Raw genomic sequence first — 27496 nt, 5'->3', positions numbered from 1 at the left:
CTGCCAATGAATAATAATAATAAAAAGTTATTCTCCTAGATCAGTCGTTCTAACTTTTTTAAGTTGAATTTTGGTTGAGCCCCCATAAACCATAACCTTTCTAGGAGTTAGGTGTGCTGTTCTCCTCACTTATCTGTATGTTATTCAGATGTTTTTATAACTGCATCGTTTACATTCATTCCTTGTTGTATTCATTACATGTATTCTTGCTGTGCTGCCATCTGCTGGCTAAGAGTTTAGACTCCCCTCCATTTTCGCATTTTTTGGTTCGTCCCTTAGTGGGTGTGTCTTATAGCCCAGTCTCCACGTCACTTCCTGTAGCAGGCATTCTTCATCCTGCTTCTGACTGGAGAAGTAGTGCTTGCTTGGGCTTATCAGAGTCATAATCTTCTGACCAGAAATTACAAGTGTCAGCAAGGTATCTTCTAGGAAAGCAGCAACAGCACAATATAATAACTATACTGCATCTGTGACTAAGCTGTATGTGAAGTTATTAAACTACGTTCTGCTCAATTTCCTACTCTACCTGACGCTTATTCTGGTTCCTGTCTGCCTCATATGCTGGAATACAAGGTAGGAATCTCCAGTCAGGCCCACTAGTCAGATAAACCTTCACTCGCCGCATGTGGGGACAGAACAGTCAGAAGATTCACTTAAAAAGCCCAAAATCACAGCTAGAAATTGCCTGTAACTCAGACCAGTCAGAGGTCTCCATAGCAACAAGCACATGGTCAGCTAATCTGAGACAGCACGTCTAGACAGGCCTCAGGACAAGCACAGTGTGTGTCTGCTGTATTCTACACCTGCATAGAAGTCTTCCACAAAGCATCCCAAGCTGTTTCTCATATCTTACATGAACCTTTCATCACTCAGTAGAAGAACAGTTTGTGTGTGAAGCTCCCTCAGACCATACCCCTCCTAAGAGACTTGCTGCATACTACCTCCCGTTGGTCTGGCCACCCAGACTTGAAAACCCCACAAATCACTCAAATAACGCTGGGAATCATATCGGGGTGTCCTAAAGAAGCTGTGCTGCGATTTTCAGACCCCAATTCCAAAGATAATTTTCTTAAAGAGACAGTACACTTTAAATCAAAATGGCCGAAAAGCATCCCGAGCAACTCCCCAGTGATAAAACACAGCAAAGACAAGCTGATAGTGATGATTTGGAACAGCAGGAAGCAGAACTCACACTTCCAACAGACCAAGTTGTCCGACCAAGACGCTCTCTCAAACCGACACTAAAAGTAATTGAGAATTATCATACTGCAAAAAATGAGCTCTGTGATGACCTGGAAGAGAGATGGAAACGAGTTACCTCCCTCATGGCAAGTTTTCAATCCTTCAAGGGTGACGCCGAGAGTCTACAAGATGCTGTCGCACGGCTGAATACAGAGCATGAAAGATATAAGAGACTGTTTGCAAAGTATATCACCTTCTTAAAAGCCTCTAATATTGATGAAGCCTTAACAGAGCTGATCAAGGCAGAATCATCAGAAATAGAAAGAGACGCCATGGTGCAGAATGCTAAAGATAAAGCGGAGCTCCGTATCTCTCATCTACAAGAGACTAGATCGCACAGATCAAATTCATCTAAACGTTCATCACGGTCATACAGATCCTCGTGCTCAAGAAGCTCAGTCCTGAGCGACAGGATACTAGAGGCCCGCATAGATGCAGAGCAATCCAAAATAAGGCGTGCCTTCAGAGAAAAGGAAGTAATGGCCGAAGCTAAGGCTAAAAAAGAGAGTGCAGAAGCAGAGGCTCAGATAAAGATCCTTCAAACAGAGATGGAAGAGGAAATTGCATTGGCCAAAGTAAAAGTACTTGAGCAAGCAATGAGCCAAGGTCTCGATCCAGTTTGCTTGCCACAAGAAACAGACAATCCTGTCGATCGCACCAATGACTATGTGCTGAATCAGTTACCTGCAGCCCCCCCTATTTCTAGCACCATTCAAGCTGACAACACTGAAATCTCCAAGTCAGCTCTACCTGCAGCTACGGTGCCACCTATAGCACCCGCACAAACTGATGATCGTCACCCAGATGTGCCTTCTCAAGGACAACTATCACAGGAAGATGGTTACCGAGTGTTTTCTGGCGTAGTCGCACAGCACAAGCAGCGGTCGTCAGAACTTATAGAGGCTAAACCACAGCTCAACCCTGCAGCAACATCATTCTACCCTGGAACATCTCACCCTTTCACGCCAACCAACCCATACGCCCAAGGGGTACAACGAGTCGACACGGCAACAAGAAGTGAGAAAACAGATATATCTGAGTTCGCAAGGTACATGGTTAGCAGGGAGCTGATCAACACCAGTCTCTCCAAATTTGACGACCGCGCAGAGAGCTACAGAGCCTGGAAAGCAACCTTCAAAGCTGCCATCGCCAACCTCAACCTTACCGCAGAGCAGGAGCTTGATCTCATGGTCAAATGGCTGGGCCCTGGCTCTACAAATCGTATCAAGAGCTTAAGGACTGTCTATGTGGGACAAGCTGAAGCAGGTCTTGCCGCTGCCTGGCAGAGACTTGAACGTACCTTTGGCAGTGCCGAAGCAATAGAGAAAGCCCTATTCAAGAGACTGCAGAACATCCCAAAGATTAATCTGAAGGAAGTCCACAAGCTTCAGGACTTGAGTGATCTGCTCATGGAACTGGAACTTGCTAAAAGAGATCCTCGTCTATCTGGACTATGCTATCTGGATACCGCCCATGGGGTAAACCCAATCGTCACAAAGCTGCCATACAGTTTGCAGGAGAAGTGGGCAACATCAGTCTCAAGATATAAGAGAGCACATGATGTCACCTTTCCACCATTCATCCACTTCTGCAGGTTCATCGACGAACAAGCCCAGATGAGGAATGACCCCAGTCTTGACTTCCTGGAGCTCAACATTCCAGCTGCATCATCATCAAGGTATGAAGGTGTCACACAGAAACACAGAGACTTTATGAACTGTGCGAGTGTTAGAAAGACTAACCTGCCACCACCTGCAGCATCCACGGGTAAACACCAAACTAACTCATCAAGAGACAAGTCCTTTAATCGTGAATGTCCCATTCATAAAAAACCTCACTCACTAAACAAATGCAGAGGCTTCAGGTCCAAACCCATACAGGAACGCAAGAAAATCCTCACTGAGCTAGGAGTATGTTTCAGATGCTGCGCCTCATTGGAGCATATGGCTAAGGACTGTAAATCTGCCATTAAGTGTGAGGAGTGTCACAGCGACAGACATGTCACGGTTATGCACCTAACCCCACTCACCAGCGATTCATCGGCTGCAGTTACCAGTATTCCCACTACAAGCCATGGCGGGGAGCCTCAGAATAGTGCTAACTCTACTACTGATGTTTCCTGTTCATGCTCGGAGGTATGTGGGGAGAGCCAAAGGGACAAATGTTGTGCCAGAATATGTCTGATCAAGGTTTACCCAGAAGGACAACCAAAAAAGGCTCTAAAAATGTATGCAATCATTGATGACCAGAGCAACCGGTCCCTAGCCGGACCTAAATTCTTTGAAGCCTTTGGGATCGAGGGACCCACAAAACCCTATACCTTAAACACCTGCTCAGGCAGCATAGAGACTTGTGGCAGAAGAGCACAGGGATTCATCGCTTCTCCCATCAATGGAGACACAGAGATACCCTTACCTACACTGATTGAATGTGACCAAATACCTGATCACAGGGATGAGATTCCTACCCCAGAAGCTGCATTTCACCAACCACACCTAAGGCACCTGACCAGTGTTATCCCACCCTTGGATATGGACCCTGAAATTCTACTCCTGCTTGGCAGAGACAATCTAAGGGTACACAAAGTGCGTCAGCAGTGTAACGGTCCTGACTATGCCCCATACGCCCAGAGACTGGACTTGGGATGGGTAATCATTGGAAATGTATGCTTGGATCAATCAGGAATTGACTCCTTTAAGACTTACGTGCACAGGGACGGACGCACATCTTGCATCAAGCCGTGCCCTCATCACTATAAAGTCAAAGAGAAACCGCCAGACCTCATACAGCTGCCTGACGTCATTCCCTCCCCCTATGCTGACAACTTGGGGAGATCAGTGTTCCTCACAACGAAGGATGACGATAAAGTAGCCTTGTCAGTAGAGGACAGAGACTTTGTCAAGATAATGGACAGTGAATTCTCTAAGGAGGAAACCAATCACTGGGTTTCTCCACTACCGTTCAGAGCTTCCAGGGTAAGACTCCCAAACAACCGGGAACAAGCTTTGCAAAGATTTAACTCTCTTCAGCGTTCCCTAAACAGCAAGCCTGAAATGAGAGAACACGTTGTCACGTTTATGGAAAGAATATTCCGGAACAACCATGCAGAACCAGCTCCATCTTTGAAGAAGAACGAGGAGTGCTGGTACTTACCTTCATTCGGAGTATACCATCCCAGAAAACCTAATCAAATTAGGGTTGTATTTGACTCAAGCGCCAAACATCAAGGTGTGTCTCTTAATGACGTCCTTCTCGCAGGTCCCAATCTGACAAATAACCTTGTCGGAGTCTTGATGAGGTTCAGAAAAGAGCCTATTGCCATCACCGCTGACATTGAACAGATGTTCCACTGCTTCATAGTCAGAGAGGACCACAGGAACTTCCTCAGATTTCTGTGGTACAAGGACAATGACACCACCAAGGAGATGATGGAGTACCGCATGAGGGTACATGTATTTGGGAACAGCCCTTCACCTGCTGTAGCGACTTATGGCCTTCGCAGAACCGCCAAAGAGGGAGAGTCCCAGTATGGAAAGGATGCCAGAGACTTTGTAGAAAAGGACTTCTACGTAGATGATGGACTCAAATCATTACCTACTGAAGAAGAGGCAATTGATTTACTTAAAAGGACTCAAAACATGCTGTACCAAGCCAAACTACGGCTACACAAAATCGCTTCAAACAGCCTGGCTTTCATGAGAGCCTTCGAGTCGGATGATCATGCTCCTGGATTCAAGGACATAAACCTGGGACAAGACGATCCACCAGTGCAAAGAAGCTTAGGCCTGAGGTGGGATCTGGCCGCCGACTCCTTTGGCTTTCAAGTAAGTCGTGCAGACAAACCCTTTACAAAACGTGGTGTCCTGTCAGTTGTGAACAGCCTATACGATCCACTGGGATTTGTAGCGCCCATCACCATACAAGGTAAATCCCTACTGAGACAGCTTTCTGAAACCATTAAGGATTGGGATGCCCCCCTTCCTTCTGATAAGGAGCAAAAGTGGGAAGCCTGGAAGCAATCTTTGTATGCTTTGGTTCAGATCCACATCCCAAGATGCTATGTCAAAGCCTCACTTACTGCCAGCAAGGGGAAAGAACTGAATATTGGCACCAAGCCCATCCAAGATCAGCTGGCAGAGAAGGGTTGCACCTGGATTTTCAATCCTCCTCATAGTTCCCACATGGGAGGCGCCTGGGAAAGGATGATCGGGATCTCCCGCAGCATCTTGAACTCTATGCTTATGGATGTGAATTCTTCAAGACTCACACATGAGACTCTGGTTACTCTTCTCGCTGAGGTTTCCGCCATCATCAACTCAAGACCCCTTGTTCCAGTATCAATGGATCCTGAAGCACCAGCTATACTGACTCCAGCTACTCTTCTCACCCAGAAAACTGGGAATCAACTGACGCCAAGTAGAGAGTACACTCATGGAAACATCTACCAAAAACAGTGGAAACGTGAACAAAACTTAGCGGATTACTTCTGGAACAGATGGCGAAAGGAGTATCTTGTGATTCTTCAAGGAAGAAGAAAATGGCAACACCAAAAACCAAACTTGAAAAAAGGAGACCTCGTATTGATGAAGGAACAACAAACCGAAAGGATGGACTGGCCTATGGGACTAGTTACAAAAGTTCTTCCCAGCAAGGATGGCAAGATCCGGAAGGTGGAGTTGAAGATCTCCAGGAAGGGTGAGACCAAAACGTTTGCAAGGCCTATCAACGAACTGATCCTGATATTGCCTGTTGAGGATGTTCCTGGCGGATGAACAGGACTGAACTTTCTTTTAAAGAACTTTATTCCTCAGTTATGAAACAGGATTATCTCACTGTTTATATTGCATATTAACATGTTTTGTTTCAGGTTTTGCACTATATTTCATAGAAATTAGTTTATAGTGAAATCCCCCTAAGGGAATTTCAGACGGGGAGTGTGCTGTTCTCCTCACTTATCTGTATGTTATTCAGATGTTTTATAACTGCATTGTTTACATTCATTCCTTGTTGTATTCATTACATGTATTCTTGTTGTGCTGCCATCTGCTGGCCAAGAGTTTAGACTCCCCTCCATTTTCACATTTTTTGGTTTGTCCCTTAGTGGGTGTGTCTTATAGCCCAGTCTCCACGTCACTTCCTGTAGCAGGCATTCTTCATCCTGCTTCTGACTGGAGAAGTAGTGCTTGCTTGGGCTTATCAGAGTCATAATCTTCTGACCAGAAATTACAAGTGTCAGCAAGGTATCTTCTAGGAAAGCAGCAACAGCACAATATAATAACTATACTGCATCTGTGACTAAGCTGTATGTGAAGTTATTAAACTACGTTCTGCTCAATTTCCTACTCTACCCGACGCTTATTCTGGTTCCTGTCTGCCTCATATGCTGGAATACAAGGTAGGAATTCTCCAGTCAGGCCCACTAGTCAGAGAAACCTTCACTCGCCGCATGTGGGGACAGAACATTAGGTTACTGCAACAAAGGCTCAGTCATTTTGATCAAGTTCTTCTCCAATATCTGTGGCTTAGTTGGAATTATAATAAACCTTTACTCCAGCTAAAAAAAAAAAACTTTTTAACCAACTGGTGTCAAAAATGTATATAGATTTGTACATTACTTCTATTTAAAAATCTCCAGTCTCCCAGTACTTATCAGATGCTGTATGTCCTGCATGAAGTGGTGTATTCTCTCCAGTCTGACACAATGCTCTCTGCTGCCACCTCTGTCCATGTCAGGAACTGTCCAGAGCAGGAGAGGATTTCTATGGGCATTTGCTGCTGCTCTAGACAGTTCCTGACATGGACTGAGGTGGCAGCAGAGAGCACTGTGTCAGACTGGAAAGAATACACCACTTTCTGCAGGACATACAGCAGCTGCTAAGTACTGGAAGTGATTTGGAAATGATTTACTGATTTACTTTCTCACAGCAGTTTTGGAGAAAAAAAATAGCTTAAGTACCCGTTTAAGTTCAGGCAGATCAGTGAGAGACAGAGCTTCTCTAGTTTTGTGAGAGAGTGTCTCTATGTTCTATCCTGGGTGTGACCAAGTATAGCGAGTGTATATGCCAACTCACATTCATATAAACCACAGCTTATTCACGTTATATATTCTGTGAAGCTCAGTCCAAGGATATTTATTTATTTGACCCTAGTTTTCTTAGACCTCCCCACTGTTTTGCTAGCTTACCTTTACTAGATGCTCACTTACTCAGCTTAATATACAAAGAATAGGGCAGTATGGCCAAATGTCAATTAAATACATTTTGTCAAGACCTAAGGTCAGGTAAGAAAAATGTGGACAAAAATGTAAATGACATGACAGTCTATGTATGATCATATAATATATGTGAGTAAAAAAAGCTCAGCATAAAGTTTACATAATTATTCGGAAAACAATAAAGCAACAGGAGAAAACACTGAAGAAGTAGTGGATGACATCTATCTTTGGTCTTCTCATGAGACACTACACTAAAGGTCCGCATATAACTAAGCCTTTAGTCAGCCATAGCCACCACTCACAGCGGGTTCGGCTATCAAAGGTGTATGGGGCTCTCCCGAACAACCACCAACAGATGATGTCGATGGAGATAGAGGTCAGACGTGATGGAAAATCACTGCCCCTTTATCCAGGGAGAATCAGAGCAGTCTGTCAGCAGCTTACCCGTCCCCATAGGAATAATCCACTATGCCAAGCGTTAGTGTGTATGGGTGTGTGCACACTGCAGAATAGGCGAGGAATTGAAGAGAAATTCGCTCTTAATTTCCTCTTGAAATTCCTCCCATAAAATATGAACAAAGCAATTTCCCATTGTGTTCAGTGGAATTTCCGCTCTGTCGTTCACACTGCAAGATTTCCAAGCAGAATTTTCTGCCTGAAGAATTGACATGTCAATTCTTTGGCCCCATTCACACTAAGCGAATGCGATGGTGCATGCTTCTCTGCTGCCGCCGCTCTCCGCTCGAAGGGGTGACATGTCATTTCTTTGGGCGGAGAAGGGAGGAAGCGGACGCGCGTGCGCCCTCTCATTCACTCACAGCAGGACACTGAGCACGGCGGGATTCTGTGGTGGAGAGCTCCGCTGCATTGCTCTGTGTGAACGGGGCCTGTGGGTGGATTTTGCTCAAATTCGAATTTTACGCAGAAAACTTTCCCATTTAATTCCTCGCCTATTCCTCAGGGTGAAAGCGAGATCGATAAACGTCCAAACAATTGGTATTGATGGTGTACATCCAACTAAAGATTATTAATAACGTCAGGTAAAAACCAGTCTCACCTTTACAGAGGCCAGAAAGCGATCCAAAATACTTATAGCCAGAGCAAGGGATTCTGGGTAAACATGAAACTGGTGCTTCAGTTCGGCCAACCAGTGGATCACCTCTTCCCGCTGTTGGGGAGAAATAGCTGCATCCTATAATAAATAATATAAAGTAGAATGAATGAATGAATGCAGAAACAGCCGACTTATACATTGGCTTATTTATCATACAGGTTCCAGTAGCAGCACATATAATCTGTAAAAATATATGTACCCCAAAATGGTGGCAATAAGAAATACACCTCATCTATGTGTTCAGGAGACCTTCTGATTGTCAGCTAGAGGCGGGTGGGGTGGGCGACGTTACATTTCATTTTGCCAATCTTATGCTTGCAGGAGCTGCCAGGGACGTTGGGGGCCATAGAGGAACCTTGAGACTAACCTATTCTTCTCTACTCATTGAATTAGACATAGACTCGGGAGAAAACGCTAAACGGCAGTCATTTCATGTGTATAAAACTGTACAATCAGCAAATATGTGACGCTGTAAGGACAAAGAGACACATGGTACCTTTCATATATCTGTCTGTGCTTCCAGGATGTAGAGAAATGTTTTTATTTTCAGGTACAAGGAGTCAGAGGCTTTTCCAAGCTCCTGAATAGTTACAGGCTGGAATGTCTCCTCCCTCCCTGCTTGACTGACACCTGGAAGCAGGGTCAGGGATGGGAAAGGGAGGGAGGAGGTGTCCCAGCTTGTTGAACTTTAGGAGCCCAGGAACGCCTCTTTAACTCTTCGGGGAGCGCCTCTACTAGCCCGTTGCCGTGCCGGCTAATTAAAGGGGTTGTCCGGCGATAAAAAATTATTCACAGAATAACACACATTACAAAGTTATACAACTTTGTAATGTATGTTATGTCTGTGAATGGCCCCCTTCCCCGTGTCCCACCACCCCCACCCGTGTACCCGGAAGTGTGGTGCGCTATACATTACCTGTCACGTGCCGACCACGGTCTCCGATCCTCAGCAGTGACGTCTTCTTCGGGAGGCCAGCGGATCTTCCCGAGTGCCGGCCGCCCTCTGCCGCGTCATCAGCCGCGATTGGCTGAGCACAGTTATGCTCAGCCAATCGCGGCTGAGCTTCGGATGACGCTGCAGAGGGCGGCCGGCACTCAGGAAGATCCGCCGGCCTCCCGAAGAAGACGTCACTGCTGACGATCGGAGACCGTGGACGACACGAGATGCGGTGAGTATAATGCACCACACTTCCGGGTCTAGCGTGGGTGGGGGGAAACACGGGGAAGGGGGCCATTCACAGACATAACATACATTACAAAGTTGTATAACTTTGTAATGTGTGTTATTCTGTGAATAATTTTTTATCGCCGGACAACCCCTTTAAGCATCTAAATGCAGCTGTCACACAGCTGACCGCTGCATTTAGAGGCTCCTGGTGTCTAGTGGGACGGATCTCCCCCCGTGATGCGATCGCAGAGGGGAGATCCGTGCTTCTGGCCGGGCCAGGACTCAGCGTCGCAATAACGCTGATCCCGGCTCGGCAATACATGTATGACCGATCTAATGGATCTTTGCTGTGTATATACACAGCATTGATATCTATGAGAGATCAGTGCTGTGTATATACAAGTCCCCCAGGGGAACTTTTAGATACAGTAAGAAAAAAAGTAAACATAACTGTGCTCAGCCAATCGCGGCTGAGTAGCTGATGACGTGGCAGAGGGCGGCCGGCACGAGGGACGGTCGGAGCGGTTTGGCCGGCCGCCCGAAGATTACATCATTGTCACAAGATGGCGGACGGGCGTCGACACGAATCAGGTGAGTATAGAGGACTACACTTCCGGCTCTAGCGTGGGTGGGGGGAAACATGGGGAAAGGGGCCATTCACTAACATAACATACTGTACATTACAAAGTTATATAACTTTGTAATGTGTGTTATTTAGTGAATAATTGCTTACCGCCGCACTACCCCTTTAAGGGGTTAAACAACTGGAACTTTATTGTACTAGGTAAAGCATTGTCCATTCATATTATGGGTTCATGGTGCTTCTACCACACTGCTCACTTGTGAGACTGTCCATAGGTTGTGTACATTGTACTTAGTCATGCCCAGGTCTCTATTAATTCTATGCAGGAGATCTATTAAACATGGTATAAAGTAAAACTGGCTCAGTCGCCCCTAGCAACCAATCAGATTCCACCTTTCATTTTCCAAAGAGTCTGTGAGGAATGAGAGGTGGAATCTGATTGGTTGCTAGGGGCGACTGAGCCAGTTTTACTTTACACCATTGTTGATAAATCTTCCCCCGCAATGAACAACATTCTGACAGCCCCCTATGTGCTTGTCCTGGTAATACACCTGCAGCAGGGACTGAGGAAGCATTTCCATGTGCACAATAGCAGCCATGTCCCGGGACTGAGCGGCCACAACAGGATTTACTAACCTAAGAGAATAAAATCATGGCGGCATATGACATAGTATGAGAGTGAGGGAGACACACATAGCGGTGTGCCCAGACTGTACAGGAAGAGATGGCGGCCTCGGATGTTCCGGAGGTTTCCATGGTGACAGGACAATACCATGTTCTACACTTGGGAATGTGACATCAGTCCTTCCCATAGGAGGTGGGTTACCCAACCCAGCTGTACCTACCTCCATGCCGGGATTCTCTGCTAACAGTAGCGTCAAACGTACCAGTGGGGGGATTTATGAAGACCAGCGTACATGTATGCCAGTCTTATATTAGGCCCCACCCCCTTTTCCCCGGCAGGATTCACTAAGAGACGCACGCCTCTTAGTGAATCCTGCCGGCCAGGTGGCCGAACCTGCGCCCGACATACTGAATCTACACCTGCTCCCAGCTCACTGACCCCACTGTCCCAACCACTGATTGGCCGAGCAGGACGTCAGGGAGCCGGGAGCCACACAGGACAAGTCAGATATCCCTTTGGAAAAGGACCTAGCCAAGGGGTGGCTGCTGTAAGGAGACCAAAACCACCATATTAAGAGGCCCTTTTATTCAATATCCCACTCATTTATGACTCTTATAATGGGTTGGCCATATTTTTTTTTTTTATTTTGCATCATGGATCCATAACACTCATGGGTGTGTGTATTAGGCCATAGAAATGAATAGACCATTGTTATGTCCACATTTGCAGGCCACAGAGGGGCCTAAGTGTGAACAGCTTTCTATACGTGCCCCATTATAATATATCACGGCCAACAAGGGGGCAGACTATGGGCTGGATGGCATCAGTAATGTTAGTTCACCGTTGCCCACAGAGCTCCACTGAGCGGCCACACAACGCCAAGCTTGTATCTTGTGCCTCTAATCTTCTGTTGCCATCCATGAAGCTTTGACTATGCAACAACTCTGAATGTTTGTGGGTCACATGGCGTCTGTGTGCGGTTTTGACTAGATAAGCTAATGTTTACATTCCCTTTCCCTTTATCTGAGGTCAAACAAAAGGATATTCTCCCCGTTCAATGTTCTAGGAGAGATAAGCTGCAGCCAGGGACTGTGTTTCATGGGAAAGTCACATGCAACATACTGTAGCTCAATAAGTCTTACAGTCCTACCTCCAGCAGGTGGCACTGTAGAGAAAGTTCTATTCCTCTCAGGGCCCTAATATAGCCGAGTGACCCCATAACATGTTAGCTTGCTGACCAATGTATATATATATACACCTTACTATAAAATATAGATTTTTTTCTTTTTATCTATATATGACATATACAGTGATATCCCTCACAATTGGTCAGAGTGAGCCAACATGTATTGCTTTCCATTTCTGACGGGCTGTATTAGAAGCATTTGTATTAGTCCATCTACTGTATATATCTATATCCTGTGCTGCCAATGTTTTTACTTCCTGGTGCACACCAAAATTGGCCAACTGGACAAGAAGATAATAAATGAAAGGGGCACTCCAGTGAAAAATAATTCTTTTCAAATCAACTGGTACCAGAAAGTTATACAGATTTAAAAATCTCCAGTCTTACAGTACTTATCAGCTGCTGTATGTCCTGCAGGAAAATGTGTATTCTTTCCAGACTGACACAGTGCTCTCTGCTGCCACTTCTGTCCATGTCAGGAACTGTCCAGAGCAGGAGAGGTTTTCTATGAGGATTTGCTGCGGCTCTGGACAGTTCCTGGCATGGACAGAGGTGGCAGCAGAGAGCACTGTCTCATACTGGAGAGAATACACCACTTCCTGTAGGACATACAGCAGCTGATAAGTACTGGAAGGCTGTAGATTTTAAAACAGACAATTTCCAAATCTATATAACTTTCTGGTAACTGCTGATTTGAAAAAAAAAATAAAAATCTGAGTTCCCCTTTAACAAGGCCCAACTTCTCAAGACCTACTGGGACACATGGAGTATTTCATATAAAATCAGAATTGATGGCCTCTGTTTGCATTTCATGACCCACTAACAATACCCTCAGGGTGGGACTGTTTGGTGAACTCTCAGCAGTGTGAATGGAGGCGAGACGTCATGCATTAGCCTTATCATTCATGCTGCTTATCTATAAGGACTACAGCACAGTTTATGTTGTCCGCATACAGTAGTTGTATACTCATGTCTCCTGTCTCCAGGCAAAGGTCAGCAAGCCTTGGTATTCCATTATACTGTACAAGGTACAAAACCACAACAAATAAAGGAAAACACCTTCTTTATAACGGCAGTAAAGTTACTGCTGCAAACGCTATGATCTAGTTATTAAAGGGAACCAATCACGTTAAAAATGGCAATTCAGCTCAGGAAGTGATAAATCACTCAGTACACTCCCCATACACGTCCTTATATCCCCCATCCCCGCAAATAAAAACTTATAATCTTAAGGCCCTACTCGACGGAACGATTATCGGCGTATTCGCTTGTTTGCTCCTCTATGTCACCACGTGGAATAGGGGCTTTACTTCTATAGATTGGCGCACTGTATGGTAATCCGCCCTAAGTAGTCATCTGGGTGGTGGGCTGTGGGAAGGTAGTCACGGTCCCCTGGGGGGTCCGGCGATGTAATCACGTCCCTCTGGGCGTGATTCAAACTCCAGTGAAGCTGTGACGTCCTCCGGAAGCGCGCCGACGTTCTCATCATGAGAATGTCTGCGCACTGCCGGACACTAGAGGACGCCTCAGCTTCACTGGAGTCTGAATCACGCCCAGAGGACCGTGACTACATTCCCACCGCCCATATGACTACCATACGGCGCGCCAATCTATAAAACTAAGGTTATAAGTTTTGATTTGCAGGGATGGAGGATATAAGGTTATGTATGGGAAGTGTACTGAGTGATTTATCAGCACCCTTCCTGAGCTGAATAGCCATTTTTAACGTGATTGGTCCTGGCTTAACCCGCTTAACCCCTTCAGCTGCCGCCCGGCTCCCGCTCTGTATACATTACCTGTCCTTGCTGCACAGGGTCCCGGCGTACTGCTCTCCCGCCCAGCCAATCAGTGTGTTGCCCTGCCACAGCCACTAATTGACCAGGCGGGAGAGCAGTACGCCAGGACCCCGTGCAGCGAGGACAGGTAATGTATACAGAGCGGAGCAGGACCTGAAAGGGTTAAGCGGCCAGCAGAATTACATACACGCAGCGGTCGTTCAGACCGCTGTGTGTATGTAGTGAAAGTGATCTGCCAGGACCTAGCCGACTCGGAGTGTTATTAATGCTGCGAGTCGGTACGTGTGAAGCTACCCTTAGAGAGAATCTCTGTATTGCACTGTAGTTATACTATATTCTCTTGTTGGCTAGGACTAGTGTTGAGCGGACCTGTCAGACTGTTCAGGTTCAGCAACATTCTCTGAACCTAAACGCTCAGCATCTGATTCCCCACGGCTGCAGAAGTTTGATGCCGCCCTAGAAAGTCCTGGAAAACATGGATACAGCCAAAGGCAGATTTCAGATGATGCGTCACTGCTGGTTCCCTAGCTAGGAGGACACCAGAGGGAGCGTGGAGAGGAAAGTATAAAATAGCTTTATTATTTTACCACTTAAAAGCAACAATGCCCGTGCAGCCCTGCTCACACCATTATTGAGCCATGTAATAGGCAGATATGTGCGTTCACTTACATGTCAGGCCGACTAATACAGCCTTAAAGTGTCCCTGTCATTATAACTTTCAAAATGTAAATCAACAGTAGATGTGATATAAAGCAAGTTTGCAATATACAATTTTTTGTTTTTGTTGTTATCATGGAAAACACAGAGCTTCCTGTTTTCTGACACTTTTTTCTCAGAGTCAGAAAACAGGAAGTCCAGTGTATTCCAGGCTGAGCGCTCACAGAGAGAAGGCAGTCATGTGACTGATGGACATATGGAGCCGTGACTCTCTGTACTGGCTGGAATTCCTATGTTTAGTCTGCTTTTTCAACCAGCTAGTCAGAAAATCTGCCTTCAGGAGACTGGACCTGGATACAGTAGGTATAGCTGGTATATAGCAGCCTTCAGGAGACTGGACCTGGATACAGTAAGTATAGCTGTTATATAGCAGCCTTCAGGAGACTGGACCTGGATACAGTAAGTATAACTGTTATATAGCTGCCTTCAGGAGACTGGACCTGGATACAGTAAGTATAGCTGTTATATAGCTGCCTTCAGGAGACTGGACCTAGATACAGTAAGTATAGCTGTTATATAGCTGCCTTCAGGAGACTGGACCTGGATACAGTAAGTATAGCTGTTATAGCTGCCTTTAGGAGACTGGACCTGGATACAGTAAGTATAGCTGTTATATAGCTGCCTTCTGGAGACTGGACCTGAATACAGTAAGTATAGCTGTTATACTGTATGGCAGCCTTCAGGAGACTGGACCTGGATACAGTAAGTATAGCTGTTATATAGCAGCCTTCAGGAGACTGGACCTGAATACGGTAAGTATAGCTGTTATATAGCTGCCTTCAGGAGACTGGACCTGGATACGGTAAGTATAGCTGTTATATAGCAGCCTTCAGGAGACTGGACCTGGATACAGTAAGTATAGCTGTTATAGCTGCCTTTAGGAGACTGGACCTGGATACAGTAAGTATAGCTGTTATAGCTGCCTTCAGGAGACTGGACCTGGATACAGTAAGTATAGCTGGTATATAGCTGCCTTCAGGAGACTGGACCTGGATACAGTAAGTATAGCTGGTATATAGCTGCCTTCAGGAGACTGGACCTGGATACAGTAAGTATAGCTATTATATAGCAGCCTTCAGGAGACTGGACCTGGATACAGTAAGTATAGCTGGTATATAGCTGCCGTCAGGAGACTGGACCTGTATACAGTAAGTATAGCTGTTATATAGCCGCCTTCAGGAGACTGGACCTTCATTTCTGGAAAGTTCAGCTTTGTATTACAAGATAACAAAAAAAAATAATGAATGTATATTGCAAATCTACTGTTGATTTAGATTTTAAAAGTTATAACCACAGTTACACTTTAAGGCTGGGTTCACACTACGTATATTTGAGGCTGTATATTTGAGGCTGTATAGCAACCAAAACAAGGAGTGGATTGAAAACACAGAAAGGCTATGTTCACATAATGTTGTAATTGAGTGGATGGCCATCATTTAATGTCAAATATTTGCTGTTATTTTAAAACAACGGCTGTTATATTGAAATAATGGCCGTTATTTACTGTTATATGGCGGCCATCCACTCAATTTCAACATTATGTGAACAGAGCCTTTCAATCCACTCCTGGTTTTGGTTGCTATGAGGACCTGAAATGAGGACCAAATACAGCCTGAAATATACATAGTGTGAACCCAGCCTTAGGCTGCGTTTACACATACTTAGGCCTTATTCCCACATTCTGTGCAAACGCCGTATATACAGACAGTGTGTAGCAGAACAGATCATGCCAGGAGTTCCGATAATCTGTTCTGCTGCACATCGTCCGTATATACGGGGTTTGCAATGTGGGAATAAGCCCTTAATCTGTATTTCATGCTGCAGATTTCAGCTATTTGGGTCATTCCATCCAAACTGAACCTTTCGTAACACCTAGTTAAACATTTTTTTTTTTTTTAACAGCTAATTTTAAAAAAATTCAATTTAACCACAAAATTTATACATCTACATTAAGACTCAATGTATATTTATAACTCTAGTTTTTAAATTGCAGATTTACTAGGTTTAACTAGGTGTTATGAAAGGTTCAGTTTGGATGGAATGGCCCATTTATTTAAATTGGTTAAGTTCACATCATCAACATTTGAAATGTACTGGTTTTTCATTCTGCAGTTTTTGGTTTGTTAATGATTTTTTTTTTGTATTTTTGTAATAAAGTTTTTAACTTTTTTTTTGTAAATACATTTTCGTTCAACCTAACAGTGACTATGATCAGTCTATTTTTGTTGTGCAGGCGGCTGCACTTTTGAGTCTCGCAGAAAAAACTGTATACACTTACAGACGGAATAGAGTGACTATTATGTTACGCTGTGGTATACACTGGCATTCCATCCTACCAATGTATACCACAAATGTTGTGTCGTTTTAGACGCAGAGAATCACATACTAGGCAAAGCAGTCGTGTATACTTAGCACGCTGACCCTGCGACCTTTAAGTCTACTTCAAACATGGGCTGAAAATACTGACCCGTGATTCAACTTTAAAACCTCACATGATCCAGTGATCAACGTGGGAAAAATCAGGTGTCTGGCTCCCGTTTAAACGCTAAAGGAGTATGAATGACCTACAAACTGCAAAACGAAAGGCAGAGCAGCTTCCAGCCAGTCCAGACGTGACCAATGTGCACGACACAAAATCAATGCTGTAAGCTTAGAATTACCTTCTATTAAATTCTATAGAAGGTTTGATGTACAATGTTACTAAAGGATAGAAAAAGTGGGCCACACATCCCCAATGTTCACAGGAAGATGTGCGGCTAATAACTATAAATTTAGATTGGGCGTTTTCCCGCTCCTCGACTGATCACTATCACTTTTACACGGGCTGATTATTGGCTGAAGGAAGGTTTCTAGCAATGCTCCTACCCAATAAAAGGGCCTTAAGGAAATCCTCAAAACATCACCTGAGGGGTTAAAGTTAAAAGAATATTCTTCAAGTGCAGCTGATCAGAATTACCCCCCCCCCCTTATATTATTATTAGACAATGTTCACACAGTATTGCGGTATCATTTCAGTGAGACGGCTGCAGTACCAGTACAGAAGAGATGGCCAAGCTGCAGTGAAATTACTGGCTCATGCATTCTCTATCTGTAGTTAATATATCATATACCTGTCAGGAAGGGATCCAAATAAATCCAGGGCTCAGCCCTACTAGAAGCTTAGAGGTTAACTGTAATGAAGAATCCAGCCTGAGCGATCCTGAGGCCAGCATGAGATACCGGGAAAAGGAATAACGATAAACACAAATGGCATATTCCTGCTGTTGCCAGATGTTGGGGGGCATTCACACGGATGATGTGCTACGGACCAGAATTCAGAACTCCCAGAATCATCATTCATAATGAAGCCTGGAGCTCCAAAACTGTCTAAGGTAGGGATGAGCAGATTTACGGTACTAGTGAAGCCCTTCGCTCGGCTTGTCAGTCGGCTGCCTTTGAACCCCATGCTGTGCCGCTCCGGGTGCCTGGATCCAGTACTGGGAAACAACATGGAGCGTCGCAGAGTTCAAGGGCAGCTGTCAAGCCGACTCTAGTGAAGTGCTTTGCTCGTACCGTGAATTTGCTTATCCCTAGTTTAAATCTTCGCACTAGTTTACTGACACAGCTGCGACACAACGCCATTTTGGGACAATGATGTCATCTTCGGGAGGCCGTCCGAACCGCTCCATCCGTCCCTCATGCCGTCATTAGCTGCTCAGCCGCGATTGGCTGAGCATAACTGTGCTCAGCCAATCGCGGCTGAGCTGCTGATGACGCGGCAGAGGGCGGCCGGCATGAGGGACGGATGGAGCGGTTCGGTTCCCGAAGATGACATCATTGTCCCAAGATGGCAGACGGGGGTCGATACGAATCAGGTGAGTATAGTGCATCACACTTCCAGGTCTAGCGTGGGGGGGGGGGAAACACAGGGAAGGGGGCCATTCACTAACATAACATACATTACAAAGCTGTATGACTTTGTAATGTGTGTTATTTAGTGAATAATAATAATAATAACGCTATCGGACATCGGTAACAGTGTCCCTGCAGCCCTCGCTAAATGATTATCGGCCATGTAATAGGCCCAGTAAACAAGCGCCCATCTAGCAGATCGGCGCTCGTTTACATTATTGATCGGGCCCCCATCGGCCCATGGAATAGGACCCTAAGGGGCGATCTGTACAGATCGCTTCTTACTGTGGAGGAGCAGAATATCTGTCGAAATGATGGATGTTGTATGACTTAGTAGCGATGCTCTTACCCTCTTTTCTCTAACAGGCAGGATAGGGTGCCTGCTTATGCCGCACTGCCCGCCAGGGGCAAGGAGAACCCGATCAAACAGAACATTCAGTATGAACAGAACCAAAAAAAAATCTTTTCTATAGTCAAGCTCCTAATTCCATAGATGGAAGCCAGGCTGAGGAGCGCACAGGCACCGACCTGCCCTCCAAATACTTCTGTCCTGTGCTACCTGTATATACAACAATAAAACCTCTGTAGACACGCCATTTATTTAATGACTGGGATTAAGACAATCTACGCCATAATTGTGCCCAAGCGAGTGAAAGCTTCCCATAAGAACATAATATAGATTATTACTACAAAGAATGCCTAGGGACATAAAAATAATAGAACAAGGCATTCTACAGACACAACCGTACACACTGTCCTCGGTGCGGGCCGCAGTAGCAGCACTCGACCACTTCTTGAGAAATGGCGCTAGATCAAAAAATGTGGTCACTGGAAGTACGTGAGTGCGAGGGGTTCTGAAGCTGTGACGAAGAAGAAGAAGAAAACAAACAAGCGGATGTCTTCTGTTCTGGCAGGTGGAAGCTCAGTCCTGTCACAGCATTTTAGCCTTTCCTTTTTATGAACATAGAACAAGCAGAAGGAGGATTTAAAGGAGGTACTCCGGCCCTGCAGTATAATCTGTGTACGGCCGGGGAGGGGGTTGAATAAAAGCCGGCGGTGACTTACCTCCCTGGGTCCAGCGGCGGCTCCCGGATTGCGCCACCCCGTACCCCCGTCCCACGGCCACTTCCTGGTTAGAGCTGCGGCTTGAGACGTGACATCTCAAGGCAGCTCTACCATTCAGCGGTCGTAGCGGAGTCCCGCCTCAGCCTGAATGGCTGGGGAGGTAAGTCACTGCCGGCTTCTATTTCAAACCCCTCCCCAGCCGTACACAGATTATACTACAGGGCCGGAGTACCCCTTTAAAGGAGTTGTGACATTGTTTCTAATTGACCGTCCCACCCGTTACGTCCTTGTGCATGAGGAAGGAGGAGCTTATCCTCCGAAACGTCCGCAGGACAACAGGTGGACGCTGGGTGATTGTTTTTAATTGTCAATTATTCTGAAATCTTGCAGTTTTCATTGCTACGACTAGGGCCAAAACTAAGCTGTACAGCATTGAAGCAACATGTAACCCCAGTAGATAGAGGAGACAATAGCATCTCCCTGTGGAATGACCTCTTCACAGGTCCCAGATCACGCTTATTAAGGTTTCACTGTCACCCCAAGACAGACTCTGTCTATTGTCGTCTATGTCCATGAGTTATACATGTCACTAAATTCTGCAAAACAGCTCAGGCAAGATGGCAGCCCCATTACAATGTACAAAAAAATAAATAAATAAATAAATTAAAGAAAAAAACAAACAAACTATATAGTCAGAAAGTACCGTATTTTCCGGTGTATAAGACTACTTTTTAACCCCAAAAAAATCTGGGTTAAAGTCGGGGGTCGTCTTATACACCGGGGCATAGTCGCCCCATACGGTTGGGGGCTCAAAAATGGCCCCATCCCCACCGTATGGGGCGACAACTATAAAAAACAAAACAAAAAAACACCTTTAACTCACCTGGGGCCCCATTCCTGGCCTCCGCGCACCTCCCGTACCGTTTGCGGCCCAGGCAGTGCGACGTACACTACCTGCGCCAGGGACGGAGATCGTCGAACCTCTCCCGGGCAGTAGAGCGTCTCATCGGAGAGGCTCGGAGACGCTCGGCTGCCGGGAGAGCTTTGGGAAAATGAGAGAGGCGCCGTAAGTCTCTCTCATTCTCCCGAAGCTCTCCCGGCAACCAAGCTTCTCCGAGCCTCTCAGATGAGACGCTCGGCTACCCGGGAGAGGTTCGGAGATCTCCGGCCCCGGTACAGGTAGTGTATGTCACACTGCCTGTGCCGCGAACGGTACAGGAGGTGCGCGGAGGCCAGGAACGGGCCCCAGGTGAGTTAAAGGTTTTTGTTTTTTTTTTATTTATCTACAGACAATTAATTATAAATCAGACAATTAATTATAAATAACATACGTAAGTGACATATCCAATATCTACCTGATTGGCTGGAGTCTTACACACGTACACCTTCCACATCTGGGCTTCTCTAGAGACTGCCCTCTCTAACAGAAAGGACAGTCTCTGGCTCTCCAGGGGCCCAGAGTACTTCATGGTACCCCGTGGATACGCCTGCCACCCAACCAGATACAGCTACCTGCAAAAGAGAAGACAGAGGATTGGTTTAGCAATGTACAAACATCACAAAAAGCAGATTGCACAAACCAGGTGTCTGTAATTATAGCAAGATATACATTCACTAATGTGATAGAAAGGGAATCACCACATCTTATTATTGGGGTACTCCGGGCTGGGGGGCTTTATCTCCTATGGCCAGGGAGCAACAACGTCCCTTTACCTCCCCGGTTCCAGCGCCAGGTCCCAGATTGCGCCGCTCCAGTCCGTGCTGCCCGGCCACTTCCTGGTTTCTGACGCAGGCTTGAGACGTGACGTTTTAAGTCCGCTCAGCCAGTCAGTGGTAAGGGGATGTCGTTGCCCTCATCCACCTCCCCCCCAGCCCGGAGTACTCCTTTAAATGCCATACATTTTTATCATATAAATGTTAGTTTATTGGTGGTTCACAGGACAATCCCATACACATTCTACTATTGATCTGGCTGATAATTAGCCTGTATTTTAGTCTAACCATGGCCGTACACTGACGGCAGAATGATCTCCGGCCCGCCATCTGTCCTGCCCACACACAGGAGCATTCGGCAAAGTCAAGCCATCCTGTGATGTCTATAGGGAAGGGAGGGGTAAGCCGTAGCGACAGCGCTCTCACATCACAGCTGACCCCTATCGCCACCCGCCAGTGACGGCTTCAGCCTTCAGGCCATTCACATGCTCAGTAGTTTTTCAGGACTGTATGTGATGTCTGCAATCGTCCGCAATCCACAAAAATAGTCTGTATTGCATCCGTAATGTGTATTACGGATTACTGAACAGCCCAAGTGAAATCAATGGGCCCTAAATTTGTCCGTAATTGCTATGGAACATGTGAATGTACAGTAGCCTAAGGGGCCGATTCCACAGAGCGATAATCAGCCAAATGAGCCCGATTTGTCCGATTATCGCTCTGTGGAATAAAGACAACGATCAGTTGATGGTCATGTAATTGGCTGATCGTTTATTTAGGGTGTAACCTAAAATCATCGGGCACCCACCGCGCATCGCTGCGTGGAATAGCGATACACGGCGGCGATTGACCATTTCAGCAGCACCATACATTACCTACACATGTTGCAGGGCTTCTCCTGCGCTCCTCTTCCTCCCGATCCTGTGCGCAGCAGCAGCTTTGGCGCGGCCTGTTGGCTGACAGACCATTCAGCCAATCGATGGCTGGGACCGCCGCAGCCAGTGATTGGCTGAGCGGTCTGTCAGCTCAGACAGGCTGCACCCAAGCTGCTGCTGCTGTGCGCGGGATAGGGAGGAAGAGGAGCGCAGGAGAAGCCCTGCAACATGTGTAGGTAATGTATGGTGTTTAACAAGGGCTGCAAGGACATCGGTAACGATGTCCCTGCAGCCCTTGCTAAACACTTATTGAGCCATGGAATAGGCCCACTAAACGAGCGCCCATCTAGCAGATCGGCACTTGTTTACATTATTGATCGGGCCCCCATCGGCCCGTGGTGTGGGACCCTAAGGGTCCTATTACACGGAGTGATTTTTAACGATTAATGACTAACGATAAACAATTGCAAACAAGATTGTTTATCGTTAACCTGAAACCATATTACACAGAGCGATATTCGTTAAGATACAATTGTTATTGCAATCGTTACTATGATCGGTTCCTCCATCTGATCGCAGCAAATCAATGGACAATGTGCAATTACACTGAACGACTAGTGAAAAAATGCGAACGAACGTGGAATTACAGCGGACGATTAGCAATAATTTTAGGTTCAGATCTAAATCAACGATCAACGACATGTGAACGATTTTTTGATTGTTGCCCGCTATTACACAGAACGATTATCGTTTAAATATCAAAAATGTTATGATTTTTTGCACGATAATCGTCCCGTGTAATAGGGCCCTGAGGTTACATAGTCAAGTAACAGGTATCAGTCAGAGGTTACACCAGCTCGTCTTATGAAATACTGTGGCAATCGTTGTACATGGCCCAAATCTATGGGGAATTTCTAAGGTGTATAACCGCCTTCATAAACAGGTACACCAAGAATTTCCTATATGCCTCCTCATGGTCACATGGTCTTTCAGGGTGAAGTGAGGAACGGCCTTGGCAGAACAGGTTGATGGTGGCAAATGCAAGAATTTTAAGGATGGACTCAAACTAGGCATTAAAAAAAAAACAGCAAGATTGGTACATGACTTTTTTGGCTCAAAACTGTGTGGCCAGATATTGGCTGAAAGTCAGTGGAGGAATACAAGATGCAATACCCGTCTTTTGGTTTAGCGTTTTTTCAGGGCATTTTTTTACTCCTTTGCCCTTGCTGTAGGCTGTGTATTTGGGTATTTTTTTTGCCCCTTTAAGGGTGGGCACAGATTGTAAATACCTGTTCAGCCACAGACTATGCCAGTACTGGGTATATAATGGCACCTCTCTATGCTCTGTTGCTGTTTATCCCCATTCAGGTAACTAAAACCATACAGAAGACACGGACATAAATGGAAAGGTTTTTGGCCAAAAAACTTCTGATGTTGGGAGTACCACTTTAATAGACAGACAAATCCAAATGTTTGGTATACATCTACACAGTACATATCGAAATCTACAAACAGAGTAAATTACTTTTTTAAATACACTAATTCAAGTATTGCAAGTTAGGGGAGTGTTTTAATTTCTTAAAGGGGTACTCAAATCAAATCAACTGGTCCTAGAAAGTTATATAGATTTGTAATTTACTTCTATTTAAAAATCTCCAGTCTTCCAGTACTTATCAGCTGCTGTATGTCCTGCAGGAAGTGGTGTATTCTCTCCAGTCTGACAGTGCTCTCTGCTGCCACCTCTGTCCATGTCAGGAACTGTCCAGAGCAGCAGCAAATCCCCATAGAAAACCTCTCCTGCTCTGGACAGTTCCTGACATGGACAGAGGTGGCAGCAGAGAGCACTGTGTCAGACTGGAGAGAATACACCACTTCCTGCAGGACATACAGCAGCTGATAAGTACTGGAAGACTGGAGAGTTTTTAATAGAAGTTAATTACAAATCTATATAACTTTTTGGCACCAGTTGATTTGAAAGAATTTTCTTTTCTGGAGTTTCCCTTTTGAGGGTGCGTTCACACATAACGGATCTGCAGCGGATTTCTCGCTGCAAATTTGCAGCAAGAAATCCACTGCGGATCCTTGCTCTGTACTATAATGGCAGACACACTTGCAGCGGGATGGAGTTTGTCAGTTAACCCCCCCACTGCCAGAGCGTATACTTCACCTGCTCCCGGCTCCAGCTTGCTTCGGGGGTTCCCGACACATCCCGCTCGACCAATCAGTGCGCTGCCCCACCGCAGCGCACTGATTGGCTGAGTGGGATGTGAGGACGCCTGGAACCCTGAAGCAAGCCGGAGTGGGGAAAAGGTGAAGTATACGCTCTGGTAGTGGGGGGGTTAACTGGGCGGGCTGCTGACAAACTCGCAGTGGGATGTGCATTCAGATGTGAGTTTGTCTGCCATAGTAATACAGGGCAGAAATCTGCTGCAGATCCGTTACGTGTGAACGCACCCTGAACCTGATTCCCTAAAAAAAAATTCAGTGGAGTACCCCTTTAAGGTGGACTTCTCTATAGGAACTAATGAGATATAAATTTCCTGTGCATCATAAACCTCTCCTAGTACCTCCACTATAAGGCTCCCGATATAGTGACGCACGCAGACCCAATCTATATTGAAAAATGAGCTGGAAGTTATATGAAATTGGTTGTGCCATTTGTATATACTGTATGTTCTCAAGCCCCATCAAGTTCCTCTCAGAAGGGCATGTTCACATTAAGATTCGCCCACAGATGGCCAGTATACAGCAGCAACCTGCCAAAATAGTATGCTGACATATACCGCAAAGTGCTGACATATACTGCTGCCAAACTGTTCCTGATGCCGCCCTAGGACTGCCAGAAAAACATGGCTACAGCCAACGGCCTTAGGGCTTCATCCAGCTCCTACAGCCACCGCTACTAGTGATGAGCCGATCGGTCAAAATGGCAACGCTATCTGAACCCAAACACTCGTCAGGAAAACATGGCTACAGCTTATGGCGGTATACATATTTTCCAGGACTCCCTAGGGCGGCATCCAACTTCTGCCGCTGTGGGGAATCAGATGGCGAGGGTTTGGGTGCAGATAACGTTGCCGAACAGACCCCACAGATCTACTCATCGCCAGCCGGGAGTCACAGAACGATAATCGTTAGTTACTATTGTTACTATGATCGTTTATTCCTTCTGATCCCAGAAAAACATTGAACAATGCGCAATTACACTGAACAATTAGAGAAAAAACGCAGAACTTGAGCGAACGGATGTGGAATTACAGCGAACGATTAACGATGATTTTAGGTTCAGATCTAAATCAACGATCAACAACACAGGAACGATTTTCTGGTCGATTCCTGCAATTACACAGAACGATTATCGTTTAATTTCAAACGGTATAAAGATTTTTCGCATCGTAACCGCCCGTGTAATAGGGCCCTAATGCTGCGTTTACACGTAACGATAATTGGCCCAATCGTACGATTAACGATGTCGGAGTAACGTTTTTTTTTTCATAACGAGCAGCGTTTAGACGGTACGATATATTATACGGAAAATTTGTTGTGCGATCGTTTTGCGAACGCTTAAGCCTATCTCACGCATTGGTTAAATCGGCGAACGACTGTTCACACGGAACGATTTGCGAATTTTTTTGCGAACGATGAACGGCGATTTGATAACATGTTGAAAGATCAAAATGCGCGATGTATCGTTGGTCGTATGATCGTTCGCTGCGTTTACACGTACGATTATCGTTCGAATTCGATCATTATCGCGCAAATTCGTACGATAATCGTTACGTGTAAACGCACCATAAGTCCAAAACATCCAGCTGTGCAGAAGAAGAGATGACGCTGTAATGGCGGCTATGGCGGTAATCACCCAGCTTTCCTAGAGCTAGAAACTATTGGTTATAAATAATAAAGTAGAATATAGTAATGCTGCGTTTACACGTAACGATTATCCTGCGAATTTGCGCGATAACGATCGAATTCGAACGATAATCGTACTTGTAAACGCACCAAAAGATCATGTATTTGTATGGAGCAATTATAGGGGGAGGGGAGGGGGCTCCATGGATTGTATGACATCAGGATGACGTCACTGACTGAACCCCAGGAGCTTACAATCTGCTCCATACATAAGAGGCAGAAATGACATAATAACGCAGGGTGCAACTCAATCCTGCAATAGAAAACGCAAAGAACAATAGAAAACGCATCGACTGACAGCTCTCTGTTCACACGGACTCACCTCCCCTGCAAAGCTGTAGCTTTCACTGTTGCATTTGGAGATCATCCGGTCCATTAAAAAATACAAATAAAAAAACAATGTATTTGTTTATAAAATCCTGCCCTCCATGTATCTAGATGAGGGGGTGTCCTCCTGGCTGCTGGGAGCTGCGGGGGCTCATGGTTCCTGCCTCTCCCAGTCACCCGCTGATCCTTCTTCTTACAGGGGGGAGAGGAGGTGGATGGGGAGAAAAGCAGAAGAATGAGGGGGAAAAGGAAGAAAGAGGAAGGGAGGACTACTTTACTTCCTAAGGGGGTGGGGAGGGAAAGAAGGACCGGACGGAGGAGGAAGAATATGGCTAGTGTGAGAGAGCCGACAAGGGGGCGGGGCCTGCTCTTATAAACATGACAGGCGGAGGGAGCTACATACGGGAATGCAGAGGGACACGGCAGTGCGGTGACTGATACAACATAGAGAGAGGGTTACGGAGAGAACGTAATGTGCGGTGACTGATACAACATAGAGGGGTTACGGAGAGAACGTAATGTGATGTGCGGTGACTGATACAACATAGAGAGGGGGATACGGAGAGAACGTAATGTGCGGAGACTGATACAACATAGAGAGGGGAATACGGAGAGAACGTAATGTGCGGAGACTGATACAACATAGAGAGGGGTTACGGAGAGAACGTAATGTGCGGAGACTGATACAACATAGAGAGGGAGTTACGGAGAGAACGTAATGTGATGTGCGGAGACTGATACTACATAGAGAGGGGAATACGGAGAGAACGTAATGTGCGGAGACTGATACAACATAGAGGGGTTACGGAGAGAACGTAATGTGCGGAGACTGATACAACATAGAGAGGGAGTTACGGAGAGAACGTAATGTGATGTGCGGAGACTGATACAACATAGAGGGGTTACGGAGAGAACGTAATGTGCGGAGACTGATACAACATAGAGAGGGAGTTACGGAGAGAACGTAATGTGATGTGCGGAGACTGATACAACATAGAGGGGTTACGGAGAGAACGTAATGTGCGGAGACTGATACAACATAGAGAGGGGTTACGGAGAGAACGTAAT

General features: G+C 45.8%; 1 protein-coding gene across 1 annotated transcript in view; it reads right to left on the bottom strand.

Annotated features, from left to right (window-relative positions):
• Positions 1 to 26749, bottom strand: part of LOC138782970 (cyclin-I-like) — a 36362-nt gene extending 9613 nt beyond the window's left edge. The window contains exons 1-3 of the mRNA XM_069957017.1: positions 26424 to 26749; positions 20957 to 21113; positions 8514 to 8648 (exon numbers count right to left, since the gene is read on the bottom strand). Of these exons, the coding sequence (XP_069813118.1) occupies positions 8514 to 8648; positions 20957 to 21070 (249 nt within the window). The 5' untranslated portion in view covers positions 21071 to 21113; positions 26424 to 26749. The remainder of the gene's footprint in view (positions 1 to 8513; positions 8649 to 20956; positions 21114 to 26423) is intronic.
• Between the last annotated feature and the right edge of the window lie 747 nt (positions 26750 to 27496).

This window comes from Dendropsophus ebraccatus, chromosome 2 (assembly GCF_027789765.1).
Source record: "Dendropsophus ebraccatus isolate aDenEbr1 chromosome 2, aDenEbr1.pat, whole genome shotgun sequence".
Taxonomy (NCBI): Eukaryota; Metazoa; Chordata; class Amphibia; order Anura; family Hylidae; genus Dendropsophus; species Dendropsophus ebraccatus.
This window is presented reverse-complemented; position numbering and strand designations above follow the sequence as displayed.